Raw genomic sequence first — 20,009 nt, 5'->3', positions numbered from 1 at the left:
TATCTGGAACAGCTTATTTTTCATACACCACGTTTACATTAGCATCAACTAGATTAGCACCACAGAAGTCATTTTATGTTGTAATTAAAAGTAACTTACAGCATGGCATCATTAATAATAACATTCAAATTATTGTTCGTATCTATTACCAAAACTTCAGCAGATACCTAGAGACAAAGTAGGTCATTTAAAAGAAAGCCTTGAGAAATGTCAGGATGGCAGCTAGCATTCCCAAATATCATTACCTGTGTCTGATAGTAAGATTGAAAATTTGACTTTGCTGAAGGAACTTTGTAATTTTCTCTAAAACAAATGTCTATGACTGTCTGAATCATTCATACTTAAGTAATACAAGTACCATATTTTCTGTCATTTAATTTGCTGGCTATAGCATCCGAGTCCCACTGAAATTAGCCTTGAATATCAAAGCTATGCTGGAAAACAGGCCAGTGCCACTTGCCATTCAAGTGTTACCTTCTTGACAGTCTGTCAAGGCCTGGGGGACAAAGTCTTGGTTTGTGCTTGATTTAGTCAGGAGGTTTGCCTTGGCTATTGCCCATGAGCAGGCTTGTGTAGAGATAAGCAAGGGCTTTGTCTCTGCCCCAGTTTTTCTTCTTGTGGAAGAAGCCTTACATTTCAGTCCATTCTCTACTTCCATAAAAACATTACAAATTGTTATGTGTACAAAAAAAAAGTCTTCTACACCCATCTAAGGGTCAGTAACAGGAATGAACACACCAGGACTCCTGCAGCCAGCAGACAAGTGGCACAGTACAGATCACCCCAAAGCCACCCTTCCACGACATCCAAGCTCCTTTGCAGACTCGTCCCTGCTGTTTTCCCTGACCTACACCCAGCGCTCCTGAGCAGCGCTCAAGGGCCGGGTGTGCTGGCAATTACACCGTACAGGTGGTTGCAAGTTAGTCCTCAGACCTCAAGGCAAAAAAAAAAAAAAAATCCCTCAGGTGCTGTCAGGTTTTTTAAACAAATATGTTTTGTGGATGATTAAGATGCATATGTGTGTAAAGCAATTTTGAAAAGTGCCTGAAATTGCATCTTAGAAGTAATGTACCTAGCGTCCTTGTTTTTTTTCTGCCCAAATGACTCTTCAGCTACTACCATTCAGATTGCAAAGTGTCACTGAAGTGCTGGAAGAATTAACAAATCATTTTAAAACTGAACTCCATTTCTCTCACATTTGAAGACAGCATTCACTACTTGTGCCACATTTTTTCCTACTGCAGCGAACCAGTAAGAGCAGCGGTTTTGCTCATCTGTTGATCAGCTCTTACTGAAATGCCAGCATTACTTGGCAACCCGGTCTCACAAAACACAAAAGCACAACACTAAAAATACGACTTTAATGAGCTTTGCCAACATCTGTTGGCTGGGGCTCCTGTACATAAACTACAAATCCTGCAAACTTTCCCCAGGGCTGAAGGGTTCGTGGCATGGAGACGTGACCCCTGCCCACTTTATGGTGGGGCCTCTCCCCAAAACCCTGCACGGGTCAGGGCTGGAGGGGACGGGGTGGGGGGGCTCAGAAGACACCCCGCTTTCTCCCCACACTGTCACCATGGAGCTTTGGGGGTGCTTCTCCTCTGTGAGGGGAACAAGAGCCCACCATGGCAACCGTGGTGTGCCGGGGGCTACCGGCCAGAGTGGCAAGGGCCAGCGGCACGCACGGAGCCATGCCCAAGGACAGGTGGCCCAGCCCCAGCGCAGAGCGCCCCGGTGCCTGGGTAAGGGGCGGTGGGAGGGTTTTTCTTAAAAGACAAAGCTGCACAGGACTTTTTTTTTAAACCTTGAAGTGGATGAAAAGCGATGTGCTGAGGGTGACGTCCCTCAGGGAGGAGAGCCCCCAGGCTGCCCTCCTGAGTCACAAGTGTTTTCGGGGGAAGCGGTGCTCTGCACTCCCAGCATTTATGAGGAAAAAGTGTCCTATATATTCACAAAAACCATACTAACGCAGTCTCAAACTGAGGTTTTTATTTATTTATTTATTCCTTCAGTTTTCCAGCAATGCTTGAGGTCTTTTACATTTATCCCTAATTGATGGTCTCCTGGGAGATGCCAGCCGGCATTTCCTCCAGCTCCCGCCGTCAGCGGCCTCTCGGCAGTGATGGCGCAGCACTTTTTTCACTCCCTTAAGCCCTCGAGCCTAGAATTTCTGAGTCATTCCCCAAAAGTTTTGTGCTTTCAAGCCTCCTGTCATACAAGTGCAGGAGTAGCGTGGGGAAAAGAAGGAAAAAGAGACAAAGACGTTAAATGGTTTTACGAGGCAGAATATCATTATAAAAACAATTTCCGGAAAGTTCCTGCAAAAATAATGTTCTTGTCCATTTTACTGATCCATATCATAAGTTTTTGGTAGTGCTTGCACTGTGTGGGGGAGGCTCCCGATGCTTCTAAGGGCCACTAGGTGCTGCTCCAACACCAATAATACAAAAACAACTGGGAAAACACAATTTCGCCCACATTTCTGATCTGATTTTTTTCTTTTTAATTGATCGTAATGTTCACTATTTCCTAGTTTGCTCATGTTGGAGGATGCCAGAGTCAACCTGAGTCAACCACCAGCTCTGCCCTGAAGCAGGCCCAGGACGCGCAGGCGGCCCAGCACATGGAGGGCAGGCTGCCGCTCACATACAGGGCTCGGGAGCAGGTGAGTTACCAGCTCTGCAAAATTCAGCCCATTACAGACACTTTCTGCACGGTACCGCTTGATAAAGTTTAAGAATAGCACTTAGATTTGAGGTAGTTAGCAGGGCAGTTGCAGCTTTGTGCCTCAAGGAGTGAAATTGTCGGCAGTGCAAAGGGAGAGATGTATTTCACTGTTGCTTGGCTACAGTTTGGGGTACTCAAAGTCCTGCTGGTCTCCAGTGCCAGTTACTTTTCCCTTTTATTAGTTATTATAGCTGTCTGAGACACACTTATGTGCCAGGATATATTATGATCGATCTCAGTCCAAAATCTGTGTGTAATGTAGCCCTATAAAAGCATTTAATTGAAATTTGACAACCCATTTTGAATTGTCAGAAATTGTGAATATTCAAACGAAGAATTATTTTTGCTTATTAAAAGGTTAGAAACTTCCTATCTGAAACATCGTTGAGATTTCCTTCATTATGAGAATTGAGATAATTTTGGAAACAATCAGCAGCAATTTTAAATCCTATTTAAAATCTTACATTTTCATAAGCACATCTTTATGTCCTGTTTTTATCATCATGCTGAGTTTTGCTTTACACACCCACTTTGCACACAGAATATTTTCTCTTTTCATTTTCTGTAAGCATAGCAATTATACGGAGTTCATTTCACAAATTTTGCTATAATGAAGGGCAGAAATGGGCAAGCAAGGAATATTTAAAAGGGTAGCTTGTAGCTAGTGAAAAGGAGACAATTATAACTATACATGATGCTGATTTTCTATCTTTCTGAGGAGCATCCGGCCGTAAACACTGTTCGGAAAGAACCAGGTTAGATAGATGTTTATCAACACTAGTATGACTGTTTACCTGATGTTATGCCTTGTGTTGAGCAACCCTTCACTGTTGAAAAGCATTAGTGGAATTCCTCTCTCTCATTAATCAAGAATTAAAATGAGGTTAGTACTAAGAGTACAAACAAGCATCGAAGGCTAAAATTTGATGTCTTGTGAACAATCTGAGGAGGAAGATGACATATGTGACATTTTACAAAGAATGCTGATGAGTGTTGAAAGCTCACTGCATGCGAAGCTGGATATTTCTAATCTCTTTGTATGAGGGAACTCGCTCACTGTGAGGTTAATTAATTATCTAAGAAATATAGTACTTTTTAAGCTTATATTATATCTCATTTATTACTTTGTGGTAGGCATGCAATTATTCTGTAAACGATTTTTGTAAACATTACTTAATATGGGGAATCCTTCCAAGAAATTATATTTAACATGTAGCATCTTGATTTTCAATTTTCCTGTAGCATATAGGCACTAGTAATAAACACTACTCCTAAAATGTTCAGATTGATGTGTAATTGCACTAGGAAATTTTAGTAAGTCTAATATTTTACTGTCTTTGAAGTTGTTTATTTTTAAGCACATCCAGAAGAATTTATCTGTTGAACTTACCAGGCTACGGTCTGCTTGAATCTATACGAGAGAACAAGTGAACGTGTGGTATCTCCCCTCAAATATAGAGAATCTGTCTAGTATATCATATAGGCTAAGATATGATCATGCAACTGGACTGCAATGCAATCAGGCAAATTCTGTATTTGATCAGTCTTCTTCCTCGGGCAGGCCTTCAGTTATATTTAGAACTAATTCAGGTTTTATCTCATAAAATCCACTTATTCTTGAAACACATTTAAAAATATATATTTTACTATTTTACATTAGAATTTCCTCTTCTGTTTGGAGGTGAATATCATAGTTGGAAGATGAAAAATGTATTCCACATTGGTAAAATTAAAAAACACTAGAACATTTACAGAGAAAATAAAAATCCCAACATTAAACAGGAAAATAATGTTTGAGGAAGAACAGAGGCCATCTAATAGTCCAGAAAAGCTTTCAGTGTTTATTTTTTTGCTATTTTAAAAATATGCTAATGATATATAATAAACAAACTTTAAAAAATAAATATGTTAAATTACCTTTTTTTTTTACAGTTGTCCTTTTTTCTTCTAAAATTCTTGTTTCATTTTAGAGTCTGGATGAACATTATGTTAAAAAATGGAATTATAAATTAGTTATGTGATTAATACCTCCTCCGCTTCCCCTGCAACAAGCAGTGTACATGACATTCAGTACATAAATCATAGATTAATTCAGTTTTGAGGTCCCTTTTGTAGTTCATTTTAATTAGCTTTGGGCTTGCTAGTGAACAAAACAAGGCAATCCTGACATATATCTCGTATTTTGTTGCTTGTATGTAACATTTCTTATTTGAAAATTCATGCTTTTATATTAATCATGTATATGTTCAACAAGTCAAGGGAACACAAATCCTCCTGATTATTTTGTAAAAAATAAAAGGAAAAGAAAAAAAAGAGTCCATTTTGTCCCAATAAAATTATGTGTAAATGAAGATTTAACATATGAAAGTGACTTCTGTGTTAGAATGGAGAGCTGTAATTTCAGCATCTGCCAGAATGTAAGAACTAAGACTAGTAGACTCCAAACAAAGTATGTGAAAATTCATGGTTTTTTTCAAATTTTTTTTTTTCAGAGAGCAGTGAAAAACAACTTCCCATTTTCTTCTCATGACAACAGACACTGCCTACAGAATGTGGGAGAATATTTTGATTTTGTAAGTACCCAACACTGAGAAAAATCAGCGAGATTGTTATCTTTTCTCTCCCTTGCAAAAATTATCAATGCTTTAAATTGTGAGAAAAATGTAAATAGCAAAGAAAAAACACACTTTTTATTAGTATAGGGATGTGACTTCTCTGGGACTGGCACATGTATACAGCAGCACAGATGGTCATTGAGAATTCAAGAGGAACATAAAACTCTGTGATCTGTGTCTCTGACAGGCATTTTCTAGTGGTTCTGCTAGGTATGGCTTAACATGATTTTGTACCCAGTTACATGTCCTATTACTCAGCTAAAAGTGATTGCCTTTGGTTTTGGGGGAGTCGTAGCCACTTCACAGCCCCACAATTCACAGTCCCACATATTTGTTTCAGACTCATCTTCATCATAAGTTTAAGCAAAATCCATGGGACACCCACAATATATCTTCATACCTTATTTCCTTATTACCTTATTTCCTTTCCTATTACCTTATTACCTTACTTCCTTCATGCCTTATTTTCCGTTTCATCTCTCTTTAAACAAAAGACTGGTCTAAATGTGTTTCAATGTATGCTGCAGAAGCCACAATTTTGAGATTTTAAATTATTCTGGCTTTACTGTATGTGACACAGGTTCGTGTTTTTCAGCTTTTTACATCTTTCCAGGCAGTGAAAGAAACTGAGTAGTTTACAAGGTAATGAATAAAGGAGGAAGAAGCAAACTGTGATATTGAAAGCCTCCCTGACTTTGGGCTGTGTTAGACCTAGCTTTTGGGTTTTCATAATTCATTAATACCGAGTAACCTCCATTTCTGTGCACTTCATGCAGTGTCTCACAGTTTTAGAGATACTAATCAAACATAATTTCAAATAAATGTCCTGCAAGCTACAGACTGTGAAATCAGGCTCTGTTTCTCTGTGGGGATAGTTTTGAAGACTCAGATTTCACAATCTGTCTCAGTTTCTTTGCTGCAGTCCAAACATAAAATTATTAACCTAATTCTCTGGGTTACTCTGAAGATTAGCCAAGTATAGCTAAATATCTTCAAGTATATAGTATGCTAGAGAAATACAGAGTGTAAGTGGTTTATTAGCAGTAGTAATGGATGGAAAGTCAACATATTTCCTATTATATATGCAACCAGAAATGTTCGTACAGGCAAGTCTGGCAATATTATTTTTAACTTGCTAAAGATCAACCATGAGTTCTTGAAATCGCTGTGGTAACAGCTTTGTTAACTTCCTGGTGGGGTAGTGACTGTTACAAGCTTCATCTGTGAAGCTGTGATTGTAAGTCATATGTTTACATGAATTTTTCTTTCATTCTTTTTTTCTAGGGTATGGGCCGGAGAAAGGTAGAACCAGAGAGAAGGCAGCAGAACTCACAGAACTTCTTCCTGTGGGCTCACGAATCAGTTCCTAGCAGTGAGGATGGCTTAACCATTTATCAGACATCATTTGTGAAGGATCAGAATACTGAAAGCCCATTCTGTAGGCGATACCCAAAACACCACAACAAAGAATCTCACACTGACAAATCTGCTCCTGAGAATGAAAAAAACGTGCAACCAAACAAGTCATCATAATTATAAAAACACCTTTGTAGCGCTGCCTTACATAATCAGAGCCTTTTCTGGAGATCTGAACTAGTTGTCACTCAAATGAATGATGAAATAAACGTGTAAAGTGAATAAAGTGGTAGTGTAGCTGTGAGTTCTTTGAAGTCAGCAATCCTGTGTTACTCTGAAAACATGCATTACTGTAAAAAAAAAAAAAAATGAAGAAAAGCATTATGAGGAAAAGCATGATTGTACATACTTTTAGAAATACCTGTATTAGGAGAACAGAGCTAGTGACTATACTTGTGTTATTTGATACTGGTTGATCCTCATCTTCACACAAAAGCTCCTTCAGCTTCAGAATCAATGGCACAGCTATACCTCAAGCAGCTGACAGCATCTGTGTTGACAGAAGTATATAATGGAACTGGATCCTTGAGGGTTCACCACAGCAGGGAGCCAAAACTGCATGTTCAGATAGGAGATAAACTTTACTGAAAGGTTTTATGGAGATGAAGGCATGTTGCTAGCCGTTAGGGAAACTAGATAACAAAGAAGCTGAGCATTAGATTGCTGCGCAAAATAACTGTGATGCTTTGTTGTAACACAGCAGTTGTGTAAGTAAACAATGAAAGGATGTGGCAGGCAATGTTTGTGTGCCTGTGTGGTAATTCTAGAAAATGGGATTGTATGTACATACGTGTCATTCATGGCAGTAAGGCAAAAAACAGCTCAACCTGAAAGTGCAAGGCTGCATAAAAGTTAGTTTCAAGTAGACTGGCTCTGAACAGAACTGATGGTTTTATAGTTACATGTCCCCGAGGAGGTGAATTCAGAACCAATCCTCCAAGCACTCTGCTCCCAGGATACTTACTGACTTTAGTTATGGGAGGCATTACAGTCAGACCTCCAAATAATGTGTTTTCCTCTTCTGGATCATTTCCATTAATATCAATAAAATAAAAGACAAAACTATGTATCTTAAAACATACTATAAATAAGCTTGTTGCTATGCAAAATATTTTTTTTTCTTTGTTTACAAGATAAATGGAAAAAATAAACTCTAATCCCTTAGAATTTCTTGCACTGTAACAGATGCCAGAAAATGAACTATGTTAAGAAATGATTTCTTCCTTTCAGTAAACAGATCCATCTTCTTGTATCGGCTTGCAACGGGTGATCTTTCTGTGTGCCATCAGCACAGATTATATTAGAACATTTCCCCAAACATGTAGCAATTTTATGAGCACATGCTGAAATAATAAACTTTTTATATATGAAGTCTCCCTTACTAAAGTTCTTGGAGTATACACACAATATGCAGAAATGCAAAACATCATAGAACAATGTAAAAACAGATAAAAAGCCAAGCAACATAGTGTGATTAAAAAGAATAATTTTTTTTCAAAGACTGTCTGCCTGACAAGTCTCAAGTCAGAATTTCCAGAGCTTTAGCCAACAATTTCATCTCCAAACCGATTCAAAACTAATGTGTGTGCCAATCACATGGTAAATGAAGTACCCCATGCTGTTTGGCATACTCAAGAGGGCAATCTTGGACCTCCATCAGAAGGAAAAAACACATTCTTGCTACATTGGTAATGTTTATCTATGGTCTAACATTACAACATTACAACTGGATATAGTGAACTAAATTGCTGTAGTTTGTTATGCCTTAAAACACCAGTAGGAAATTCCAGATTTTTTTTTTTTCACTTTTTTTTTTTTTTTTCTTTTCTCAGATTTTGACTCAAATATAGATTTATTTTAGTAGTAACCGGATTCGTCTCGTTACATGTTCTCAGCATTATGATAGAGATTTTGGAGGAGAAACTGTAGAGCTCATGCAACCTCTGTACAAATTGAAACACACTGTGCTGGGCTGAACAAAACTGGTGATTCCCACATACCACATGCTCTGACTGTGTTTCTTTAGTAAATAACATGAGATGCAATACGCTGAATTTTGAACTGAATGATAAAAGCCCCAGACAAATTCCCCAGAAAGTCATATCCTTGTATAGTTTGGATAAAATCATTGATTTTATTTCATCCTTTCACAATAATGTCTCTGAGAAGAAGTCCCAATTGCGTTAAAATACATTTCGATATTTTTATTTTCCTTCTTCTTCTTGGGGGATGGGAGAAAGCGGAGGAGGTCTGGTAACTCCCATAAAGGTTTCCTAGTCAGTGCAGGAAAGCGCTGCCGGCTGGTAGTTAATTAGGATCAGATGGGTGGAGGTAGGCTCAGCACAATGAGCACACTATGGGTTAACTCAGCCAAATACTGCTCTGGAGAGGCAGAGGGTTTAGGGGGTATGCTCTACCTCATGCTCAGAGTGTTTTGCTTTTTTTTTTTTGCAAAGTTTCCTTGAACAGGATCTTCAACAACTTGTGCACAGCCAGAACCTCTGTACAGAAACAGACTTTGTCCTTTTGAACAAGCAGCAGTTGTAACACTCTGTTTTTTCTCCTGAGCCTACATCAATTTGGGGACTGTCTGTACAGCTTTCTTAAGCAGTCTCTTTCACTTTAGTTTAAAAGTTATTTCAGTATGTTAGCTAAATTCACAGAATTCAAGCAAAATTGATCAACGGAGTTTAAACCAAGGGAATAGACACAAGGCTATAAGTTCCTTTGGTTAAATGAGTTGATACTCCTCCACTGAACCTGGCAACTGGCTAAGATTGTTTAATTAATATGTTTTGAGCTGAAGAACAGCAGCTTTGTCACTTACCTTTCCATGCCCTCCGTCAAGAGAGCCCATTTCTCAAGTTGTATCAGGTCACCTGCATTGGAATATGGTTTTATGTTTGTATTTGGATGGTTATGTACACATTTAAAGAATTTTTTTTTTTATTTTTTTCTACCCTATGCACTGATAACTAGATCTGATAAAATGGTCTCAGTCCAAGCTGCGTTTACGTGGAGCACGTAGCCTTCTGGTAAGGTAGATGTCAGCCTTCCTTCTGCAGTTGTTCCACTTATAAAATGCCATGACCTATGAAATACAGTCATTTTCACCCTGATAGGCAAACTGCTGATGCGGTGCGATAGCAGATGAGTTTGGTTTTCATACAATAGGGGGCAATATATAAATTTTTCCTTTTGTTTACTTGCTGTCTAAAGCACCTTAAGGAAGGAGGATGCTTGATGCCCGAATTGCCTGCCCCGTGGGTTGGGTTGGGCAGGAGGTGGAGTGCTGCTGCTCTAGGGGCTGGTAATTCAGTGGGGATGCAGCAGCTTGACTTCCAAGTCATCTGCTGCTAATCGAATCACTGTGCTCATAATCAAATCCCTGCGTGTAGCTCAAATGTGGTTTCTTAGCGTGTGCTCTCAAGGTTAGTCAGAGTGAAGTAACTCGATATAAATGGTGCACTGAAGATGAGTATTTTTTCCCTCCCCAAGCTAGCAATTCTGTTGCAGATCTGTCTAAACCCACAACTGGTGCTGTTTTATTCACAGCGATGTATTTCAAGAAGTACAATCTTTTTAGTGTAGATAATATTAATCTTTATGAAATGTTCTTATACTGGGTAAGCTTTTCCCTAGCCAAGTGAAATACTAGAATAATTATAATAGTGCTATTGTTGAACCACAAGTATAGATCTCTGTCTAATAGAAAAGTGATTGTGCTGGATGACAAGAAATACTCCTGAAGCACATAGGAACTTTGGATTAGGCATCTCTATGCTTAAATCAGCTTTTAACTTCCCTCTGTCACTGCTGCATCATCTGATGACACAGATCACTAGGGGAAAAAACAGAGACCCAATCCGCTCAGGGATGAGAAAGGACTATGTACAGATATATATATATCAAACATCTTGCTTTATGCATGCCTCCCTGACAAAGTATGAAAAGAATAAGCTGTTAAAACATTATCTCTGGAATATCAAATTAAAGGGAAGCCTATTCAGCAGGGAAGGAATCCTAACTGACCTTAATTTGGATGTATGGCAATAGTGGGTGTGAACGAACCATTAGAGCCCCCGATTTATGATTCAGTCAGGCAGCTGTGCAGCATTTATGAAAAGCACATTGTCAGGTTGCTGTCTTGTCAGATCCCAGTTTATTGTACTTCCATATAGTCACCTGAAAGTGAAGCATCTCAGGACATCCTCTCTGAAATGTTGCATACAGAAAGGAACCAAGCTTGAAATAGGCAATTTTCAGACCAACAGAATCAAAGAAGACCCAGGGGACATGTGTAGTCCTACTTCCCACTCAGGCTGGACTGGTGGCAGCACGGGATCGGCTCAGTTGTGGCTTTCTCAACCTGATCCTGCCTTCAGTACCGAGGGGATAACAACATCTCTCAGCCTGCTAATGGGAGGTGTTTCTCAAAGCCTTCATCTCTCCTGAAGCCTGGAAATTGAAATCATCTTTGAAAAGCCTGTAAAACAGGTGGGGCAAAAAAAGTGAACTTGCATTTTCTTGTTCTCCTTCTTTCTATAGATAATGTGCAGCTAATTTTGTATGCACCAGAAGTGGAAACTGTAGACCTTTCCAAGATGATTCATTTAAACCCCTATTAATCTACCATTGGATGCAAGAGACACCATTAAGGCTCCCACAGGTACCTAAAATGCTGCTTCTGGAGAAGTCCAATGTGCCTTAGTCTTGATAGCACCAAAACAAACCTCTATAGGGAAAAGGTCCACAAATTAATGATTCTTCTGTCACCACTGTGCTTTAAATCAGGAGGAATGCTCAAACATTTCAAGTTCTTCAGAGGTTATGAAAAGAGCAGCAATTATCACGTCTTTGTGTAAAACCTTAATTATTGCAACACCCATTGGGAAGAGGTTATTCTATGTCCCTATGCTTGGAGGGAAAAGGCTGTGGGTTTTTACACGGTGGTGCAAGTTTTCTTGGTTTTCCTTTTACTGAAACTGTCTCACATGCATGTAATATTTAGATGTTCATCAGATCAGCAAGGGGATGCTCACATATGTACATGGACGAGCACAATGATCCAGCCTAAGGTTTAGGACACCCCCAGGAGAGGGGCTTGCCTGGATCCGGGTCCTTGTATGGATTTTAAATTTGAAATAAAGATGAAGTGAAGCAAGGACTGGCACTCAGGTCTGCCTCCTCGCAGGTGAGCGACCCAGAGAAAGTCTGTGCTTTCTTTCAAGCCCGATCAATATTTAACCATTTCATACAAAATGCAGCAGCTTTGGCAGAAGGGATATAGGATGGTCTCTTCTCCAGACTACCCCAAACAGTTCAGAAATGCAGAAGAATTTTAGGAATATTTTCTTTCACCTTGCTGCAGAACGTGTGGGAGTAGTCAAATGACAATCATAAAGCACTCCACTAATTGTAATGAGTTAATCCTTACGGTAGAGTAGCACCATGAAGTACTTAAGTAGCAGTACTCATTTTACAGATGACTTAATTGTGGCACGCTGCACTGGCTGATTACTTGAAGTCCCCAAGTCAGCAGCAAAGCCGTGGCTATAAAATGGAGCCAGGGCTCGACTGGTAGCCTCTTGCTGTAGGCAGGGCCTCTTTCCCTGTGCACAGATTTCCTGAAGAGCTTCATTAGAGACCTCGTGGTCTGTCTGTGTATTTTTTAAGAAACTGATGGCTGTGTATATGCTTTTATGATCTCTTTCAATATTCTATGCAATGAGACAAATCTCATCACTTGAAGGATGCTATTTCCAAAATAGGAGTGTATTTTAAATGTAAATGAACACTCAATTTCCTTCTCTCATTCTGTCACCCCTCCCTCCCCAAATAAAAGTCATATTTAGGTTGTCCAGCGTATTCTAATGCCTACAAACAGCAGTGCCTACATGTGAACAGACCAATGGAAGTAGCACATGCAGTGTTCAGAAGTAAATTCTTGTGGGATCAGGGTCTATAATACTAACCAGACATTCAGGCCTCAAATGGCATTTTAGGCATGCATTAATGACCCTAAGCGACAGACCTTCTCATCTTATTGCTTAATTAATCAATGGCCCAGTGGCACATTGGCAGTACTCTTTTTCAAGCTGTGCCTCCCCTCAGATGATAATCAGATGGTATATGGCTGTATCTACTTATGGGAAAGTCAAAACCCAATAAATAAAGTTTAATTTCCTGATTCCCCTGGGATATAGTGATTCTTTTTAACAATGCTTCTTCAGTTGAGTTGAAATTAAAAAACAGCATGATCAACATATTGCATAATATTTCATGGATGGAGTTAAGTACCAGGTTCAAAGATTTGATTTAAAAAAAGAAAAGAAAAGAAAAGAAAAGAAAAGAAAAGAAAAGAAAAGAAAAGAAAAGAAAAGAAAAGAAAAGAAAAGAAAAGAAAAGAAAAGAAAAGAAAAGAAAAGAAAAGAAAAGAAAAGAAAAGAAAAAAAAAAGGCCAGAGGAGAGAGTTGATACAGAGAAGACTGTTGATACAGAAGCAAAACATTTTCCATCAAAATGCTTAGTCCTGGCTTTGTTATTGATGTTAAACTCTACACTGGCAACTTTAAAGCATTACTGTAAAGGTCTTCTATGCACGTTAGAAATTAATTTTCATTCTAAATTAAGCATTGCTATCATTTGGAATAGAATTAACATTTAGTCTTAAAAATATTTTTGTAATGTGCAATACAGTTAGGTACCATAGGAGGGCAGATGTGTTGAATGGCTTTATTTTGATACATCATTTTTACTTCAGTATGGAATCTACTGTAGTGAGTTGAATTACAGGATTTCTACCGTCTCTGAGCTCTGAATCATCTCAGAGAAATGCAACGATGTGATTCAGACGCAGAGTTAATGAAGTAGCATGTCTTCATGGACTTAAACATTCTTTTCCAGTCATTCATTTTTGATGCTTACGAAGTTCAAAGATTATTTAATCTATAGTTATTTTGTTTTGCCTTTGAGAGTTTATAATCTGACTGCAGTAACTTACTTTAATCAGAATGACAATATCCAGCAAATCAACAAAATTTGTTCTTTAATTTACTTACTTAGGTTTAATTCAACTTTTTATGATGATTTTAGCTCCGAGCTTTCAATATATGTTAATTTATACTACAGCTTTCTTTATGCTTGAAGTTAAATTCAGTCTTAAATACAAACGAGCTTCATCCTCTGAGTTAACTAATTCCATAGGAAATCTGAAATTTGAAATTCCATTCAATCCATGTTTGCCTCGTCAAGAGAGGGGAAAAGTGAATGAAACTTATTTATTTATTTATAATATATATATTATATTATATTTATTATAATATATGTATAAATAATATATATTATAATTATATATATTATATTTATTTATTTGTATTTATTTTATAAAGTTATTTATTTTAGTTAGAGGGAGAAGTGTGTGTGTACTTTCATGGCATAAATAATCCCTCTTTGGGATTGGAAGGGATCCTGCTGTGAGGGTTCCCCAGGTGCTGAGCTCGTGCTGAGGTCCCCACCAACAGGCTGTTGGATCCCAAAGCACCGTCTTGGAAAGCTGGTGTGATCTCCCTGGTCTGTCTGGTTAGCCTTGGCATCCCCCACAGCCATTATAGAAAAGTCAGGTCCCTAAGTCCCTACTGTTGTTAAACAGACTGTCCTACTCTCTTCTTGTACCGTGTGATGGGTGTAGAATGACGGCTGTCCATGGGTAATGCAACTTCTTCTGAAAATGGAGAAAAACACCTACCATATCACACTCAAAAAGTAAGATGAGCATTTTGTCTGTCTTCTATAATGAAGTCCCTGAAGTAGAAGCAGGCTTATTAAGAAGTGAAGACATTAAGAGGCACAATTTCCAAGACAAATCCAGCCTTTCAGATGCAGGAATAACTGCCTGGCACCCTGACCTTTCTTGCTGCTCGGCTAACCCCATCTCTTCCCCTTGGGACTGGCCAAGTCTCCCTGCAAATACACCGTAACGCCTGCAGGTAGGATGCAGCCCAATTCATGGCAGCATCAAGCATCTCTAAAGGAAATATGCTTAGGTCGTGGGACAGAGACGTGGCACAGTGCTACTCCGTTGTCCACAACCCCACCAACACACAGGAGGTAAACCCCGCTGAGGTCCATTTCCCTCTGCTAACATTTTTTGGGAAGCCCATGCTTACAGTTGTTCCTTCTATTCCAGTGCTGCTTCAGACTATCAGCATCTCCCAAAACTACGTTTTGTGAATGTACATCAAGGGGAAAGATCCTCCTCACCTTCATTCTCCTCTGTTCTCTGGTTGCTGTTGTCTTATTATCTAGGTTCTGATCTTATTGCCAAAATAGAAACTAAAAGTCAGTATGCAAGCTGTTACACAGGCACAGATGCTGCTGAAATCTGTAAGTAAAATTCCTGGGTCAGAACACTGCCCATCTGATAATTTCACTTATCCTGATATGCAGGTGTCTCTCTTTTTAGATAAATTCAAAATAATCTTAGCCCAGTCTCCAGTGTGCTCTTAATGTTGGTATCTAATGTGAATAAAATCTGTCACAACTGTTGGTCTGCTTACTGCACTACATATAGGAAGCCTGTCTTCAGATTCCCTTTGCACTGTAATAAAGAGTATTTAAAGCTTTGTATTTAAAGCTTTTTTTTTTCTTTCTTTTTTTTTTTTAATATATATATATATAATGGAAACCTCTCTCCCATTTTTCTGAATGGCATTACTGTGTGCTAACATGTCAGCAAAGATGGAAAAACTATTATAGGCATTATAGGCAGCTATGTTTTGCTATTTCTTCCCTACTTCTCCCCACTCCCCTTTAACTCCCCCCAGTAGGATTTTTGCAATACGTTCTAGAAATACGCTATGCACTCTGACACAAAACAATATCTCCAGCAGTAATAATAAATTAGACGCTGTGGGAATTTAAGCTTGTTCTTTTGTCCAAGGTGATATAATGGAAGTCATTCATAATGAAGAAAAAAGTAATTGTTATGCAGCATTTTTGTATTAAGCATGCCTCCCCAAATTATCCTGAGTATAAAAGAGAATGTTTTTCGAGCTTTGTTACAACCATGGTTGAGCAAATGCATGTGAATGTCCTCTTATTTGCATAGCTGGGATTTCTTAAAATACAAACCATTCATATGTTGTTAAGCTCCCTCAAGCCTTGCTACCTCACAAGGCATGTCGTAGTTTTGTCATTAATCAAAACAAAGCCAAAATCAATAAACATGCATAATCAAGACTCTCTGATTCCCATATGCAAATACACTACATATTGATGAAATGTTTCTGAATCTAAAATAGTTTTGCTCTTTTTTTCCTCTCAGGAGTCCCTGAGCCCTTTAATTTTAATATTTTATGCATTGCTATGCAAACAGTGTAAGAATGAGTTCATGTATCAGAGATAACAAGTTAAAAGATAAATGCTGGATGAATCTCCTAATACTTTTTGTTCACTTTGTTGACTTTAAAGGCGGTTTAGGCATCTGAAAGGTTGATAATTACTCGACCTTTCAAGGCTCAATCTGGCACTTGGCAAAAGCCATTGCTCTGCTGTGCGCCTTCTTGCTGGCACCAGAGCTCAGGCAAACAGTTTCACTTCATGAAAATCAGTTATTTATTATGTGCAGGGCAATGGAAATTTTAAATAATGAGGGGACAGAAGTGGTGTTCAGTCGGGACAGGTTTGTGTCCTTGGTGTGTGGCTGAGATTTTTCCAGCCCTGCCCAGGTGAGATGCAGTCCTCCAGTGCTCAAACGGGTTGAGGCTCAGATCTTCTCTAACAGATCATGCACACCATTATTGCTCTATACTGAGTGCTGCCCTATGCAGTTTTGAATTCCTTATTGAACATATGTCTGTTGTGATACAAGGAACATTACTGTCTGAAGATGCATCCAAAAATGAAGGCTTGACAGAAGACTCGCTAACTTCATAGGTTTTGGGGGTGTTGCCCCACTATAGCTAGGAACTTGTTTCAATGCATGGCTCAAATTAATGCTGCAAGTTTCTTTAATCTGAATCACAAACCTCGAACGAGTGAGCTGTAATGGGGTAAATCGTGTCAGCAACTCTGCTTAACTAGTTCTAGTTCTGAAGCTGCCCATATCCACAGCCAGTGCAAAGCACAGACCCAGGAAACAAGAGCACCAGTAATGAAAGGATAAAAATAAAACAAAATTCTGTGAAGGCCAAAGCTAAAGGAAAAGAAGGACAAAAAAGATCAGTGGTAGAAAAGCCAGCCTGCAATTAAGTTGAAAAAGTTCCTTGTTTGCTAGTCAAATAATAAGCCGTGTCAGAGCTGTAGAATTTTCTATTCGAGCATAATTGCATCTCTTGTGTATCTGTGGGACTCTGCTAACCGCAGGCACGATCCTCTAGTGAGTCATCCCCTCTGAGCTGATTTATTAACAATGTGAAAAGTTTAAAGGTGTGAAGTTTATTTTATATCATAATAAAATAAATGTGGCAGCGATCATAGATTAGGAAGCGTGGTTTCAAACTGCGAGAGTCTTTTAGGCTTATTAATTTGCTGCGGATGGGTTGCACAATGGGTCCGTCTGTTTGCCAAGCCATGCTTATTTATATTTGCTCACGGCTTGTTTTCACAACTGGGGTGTACGATAATTTCCTATGCCTTTGATAGAAATGGGTGCTCATGTGAAACAAATAGGTAGATCCTACCTGTAGCTGCTCTCCTCATGGGTGGAAGCAGACCAGAGAAGGCAACGGGGTGTTATGGATAAGCCAGGTAAAGTCGAGGGGTGCAGGGAGCTCCTCAGGTCGGGTGCTTGCTGACTTCAGTTTGTTACGAGAATGGTTTAAGGGAAATTTTTGTGGGTATTATTATTTTTTTTATCGATTCTTTAGTGACCTGATCCAAAACTTTTCCTTTTGTAATAGGATAGAGTTTGAATTGTTATGGCAATTGCCTGTGCTACAGAGCATATTTGGCAAAGGGAAGAATAAAGGTAACTGCAGCAATGGGATGATGACCAAGGGGATCAAATGCTTCAGGCCAGAACCCCTTCTGATGTCGAGAAGCTTGCTTTCTTCACTTAAATTGCTTTGCTGCTGCTGCACAGTGCTCAATATGGGTTTGCCTACCTGCCTGTGCTTTCACCTGCCAGGATCGCTGCGTGCGCTACCAGCGCTCCAAATAGCACAGCAAGGCAGTCCTCAGCATCTGCCTTCCTACTCAATTTCCTGAGACAGAGAAAGGAGTGGGAGCTGTTGCTGTTTCTTTTGCCTTTTGCTTATACAGGCTGAGGTGGGACTTAACCCCTGACCTTTTCCTTCCTCATCTTGGTGACTGTAGTGCAGAGCTGCTGGTCCCCAAGACTTTTAGTGCCATGTCTGCTTCGTCCTGTGTTGCTCCTTACATTATGTGCATGAGATAAGCTGTGTAGTCCTCTACACCTTTGTTGTTTATTTTAATTGCAATTCGTTATTTTGATAGGTCCAAGGCTAATGAGGAATTGTTATGACCTGATGCACTTTGCACTTCTATGCTACATCTTTTTGCACTCAGTTATTTTCAAAAGTTAAAAATTCATCAGCCAAAACAGGAAAAACAAGCTACAAAGCCTATCTGGTTTTGGCAAGGATGGCAAAGGAAAATAAAACCAAAGCCATTTTTTTATTGCTTGTGGAAGGTATTCAAATAAATAAGAAATTAGACATAATGAGAGTTGCGATTCAAGTGATTCATATGTTTAAAGCTCTGGGGTTTCTTTGGCTCAAACTTTCTGAAAAAGGGTGGTGTATTTACCATTAATCACAAGCAGGGATCTTCAGTCTCCGGGACTGTCAGCCAAGCACCTCTTCTCATTGTTGAACTTGAAAAGGAGAGAATTCAAAAAAAAATAAAAATAAAAATCCTAGTGATCCTGAGACAAAGCTGTAGGGTAACAGAAAACATGATCTTCTCATCCAGGTATGAGAGCTGTAAGCCTGAACATCAGTGTGTACTGCAGCTCAGAGGACTGATATTCAGGGGGTTATTAATCTCTAGCTACATGGAATGCCATTTATATTTAGACAAACACAGCGTTTTGTGTTTTGAAAATATTTTTCATGTGAGACTTCTGAAATGCATTGTAGAGAATAAATGGACCTCTCCTCACCCTGGAGAGGTATAATTAACCACTTGGCAGGGATAGGATTGGAACCAAGGAATCCCCCTTGCCTTTATATCCTCACCCCACTCTAAGCATCTTTGTGACCTTTTTTGGAAAAGTTTTGCAAAAGTAATATCTTTTTTTTTTTTTCTTTTTTCACGTCCTCTGTTTTGTTGCGCAGTGTGGTCTGTTTTAAATAAGCTCTACAGTGCAGTCATTTAAGGAAATGAAGATATTTCATAGCACGCCTTGCATTTGCATTTGAATATAGGCCACCCTGCTGTTTGATTAAACTGGAGTTTAAGAAAACTATAAGAATCGAGGTTCATATGCAGTGCAGTACTTCACACTCAGATTGCAAAGGTTGTTGAAGGAAAAAAAAATGATAATATCCTTGGAAGTACATGACTAATGAGAATATATATAGCACTTCTGAGACAGCTCAAATATATAATTATTGTGAGGATTTCACAGACACATAAATATAATGATCTTCAGCTAAGTAAATTGCTACCTACCAATGAAATAAATATGGTCCCTTCAGAATTTGAAATAATTCAGTACTGTAGGTGGTGGGAAATGATTCACCTTAGCTGTTATCTCTGGAACAGTAATATAGAAATATATCTGCCAGTACTGTTACATTTACATTGTTCTTCATATCCTGTGGAGTTTGTCAGAAGATCTGTGGTCCCCGCTGATTTCCACCCCCTTATTTTGATAAGGCTCTGCACAGCATGGCTCAACAATGGGTTGGAGCAGCTAATATTGTTTACCACAGTAGGCATCTCAGCCATAATATTTTTCCAAGAAACACTGATGTGTTTAAAGGTCAGGTTGATACTGATTTGACTGCTTAACATGAATTCATTTTTCTAGGAGTAGAAGGGTGTACATGCCTTGGGATAAAGGTTAAACTGTTGTTTATGCACTCGATAGGTGGAAAACACAAGGCTTTAATACACAAACCATAATAGCCTATTCCGGTCAGTCAGGGAAATGTGGTGCTTTACATTTAAATGGGAGCTTTGAACGCACAGGTGCTTTCTGACTATCTCTACAGAAGAAAACTTACTGAAAAGTTCGGTGCTTGCCTGGGAGATGATGACTTAGCAACCAGTTTCATTTCTTTG

The 20,009-nt window shown here is 38.9% G+C and overlaps 1 protein-coding gene across 1 annotated transcript; it reads left to right on the top strand.

Annotated features, from left to right (window-relative positions):
- The first annotated feature begins 1,691 nt into the window (after positions 1–1,691).
- TEX36 (testis expressed 36) lies at positions 1,692–6,936 on the top strand. The gene is made up of 4 exons (XM_032191748.1): positions 1,692–1,742; positions 2,534–2,665; positions 5,220–5,300; positions 6,627–6,936. The coding sequence occupies exons 1-4, from the start codon at positions 1,692–1,694 to the stop codon at positions 6,873–6,875; spliced, it is 513 nt and encodes a 170-aa protein (XP_032047639.1). The 3' UTR covers positions 6,876–6,936.
- Positions 6,937–20,009: the final 13,073 nt, after the last annotated feature.

The sequence above is a fragment of the Aythya fuligula genome, chromosome 7, assembly GCF_009819795.1.
Source record: "Aythya fuligula isolate bAytFul2 chromosome 7, bAytFul2.pri, whole genome shotgun sequence".
Taxonomy (NCBI): Eukaryota; Metazoa; Chordata; class Aves; order Anseriformes; family Anatidae; genus Aythya; species Aythya fuligula.
This window is presented reverse-complemented; position numbering and strand designations above follow the sequence as displayed.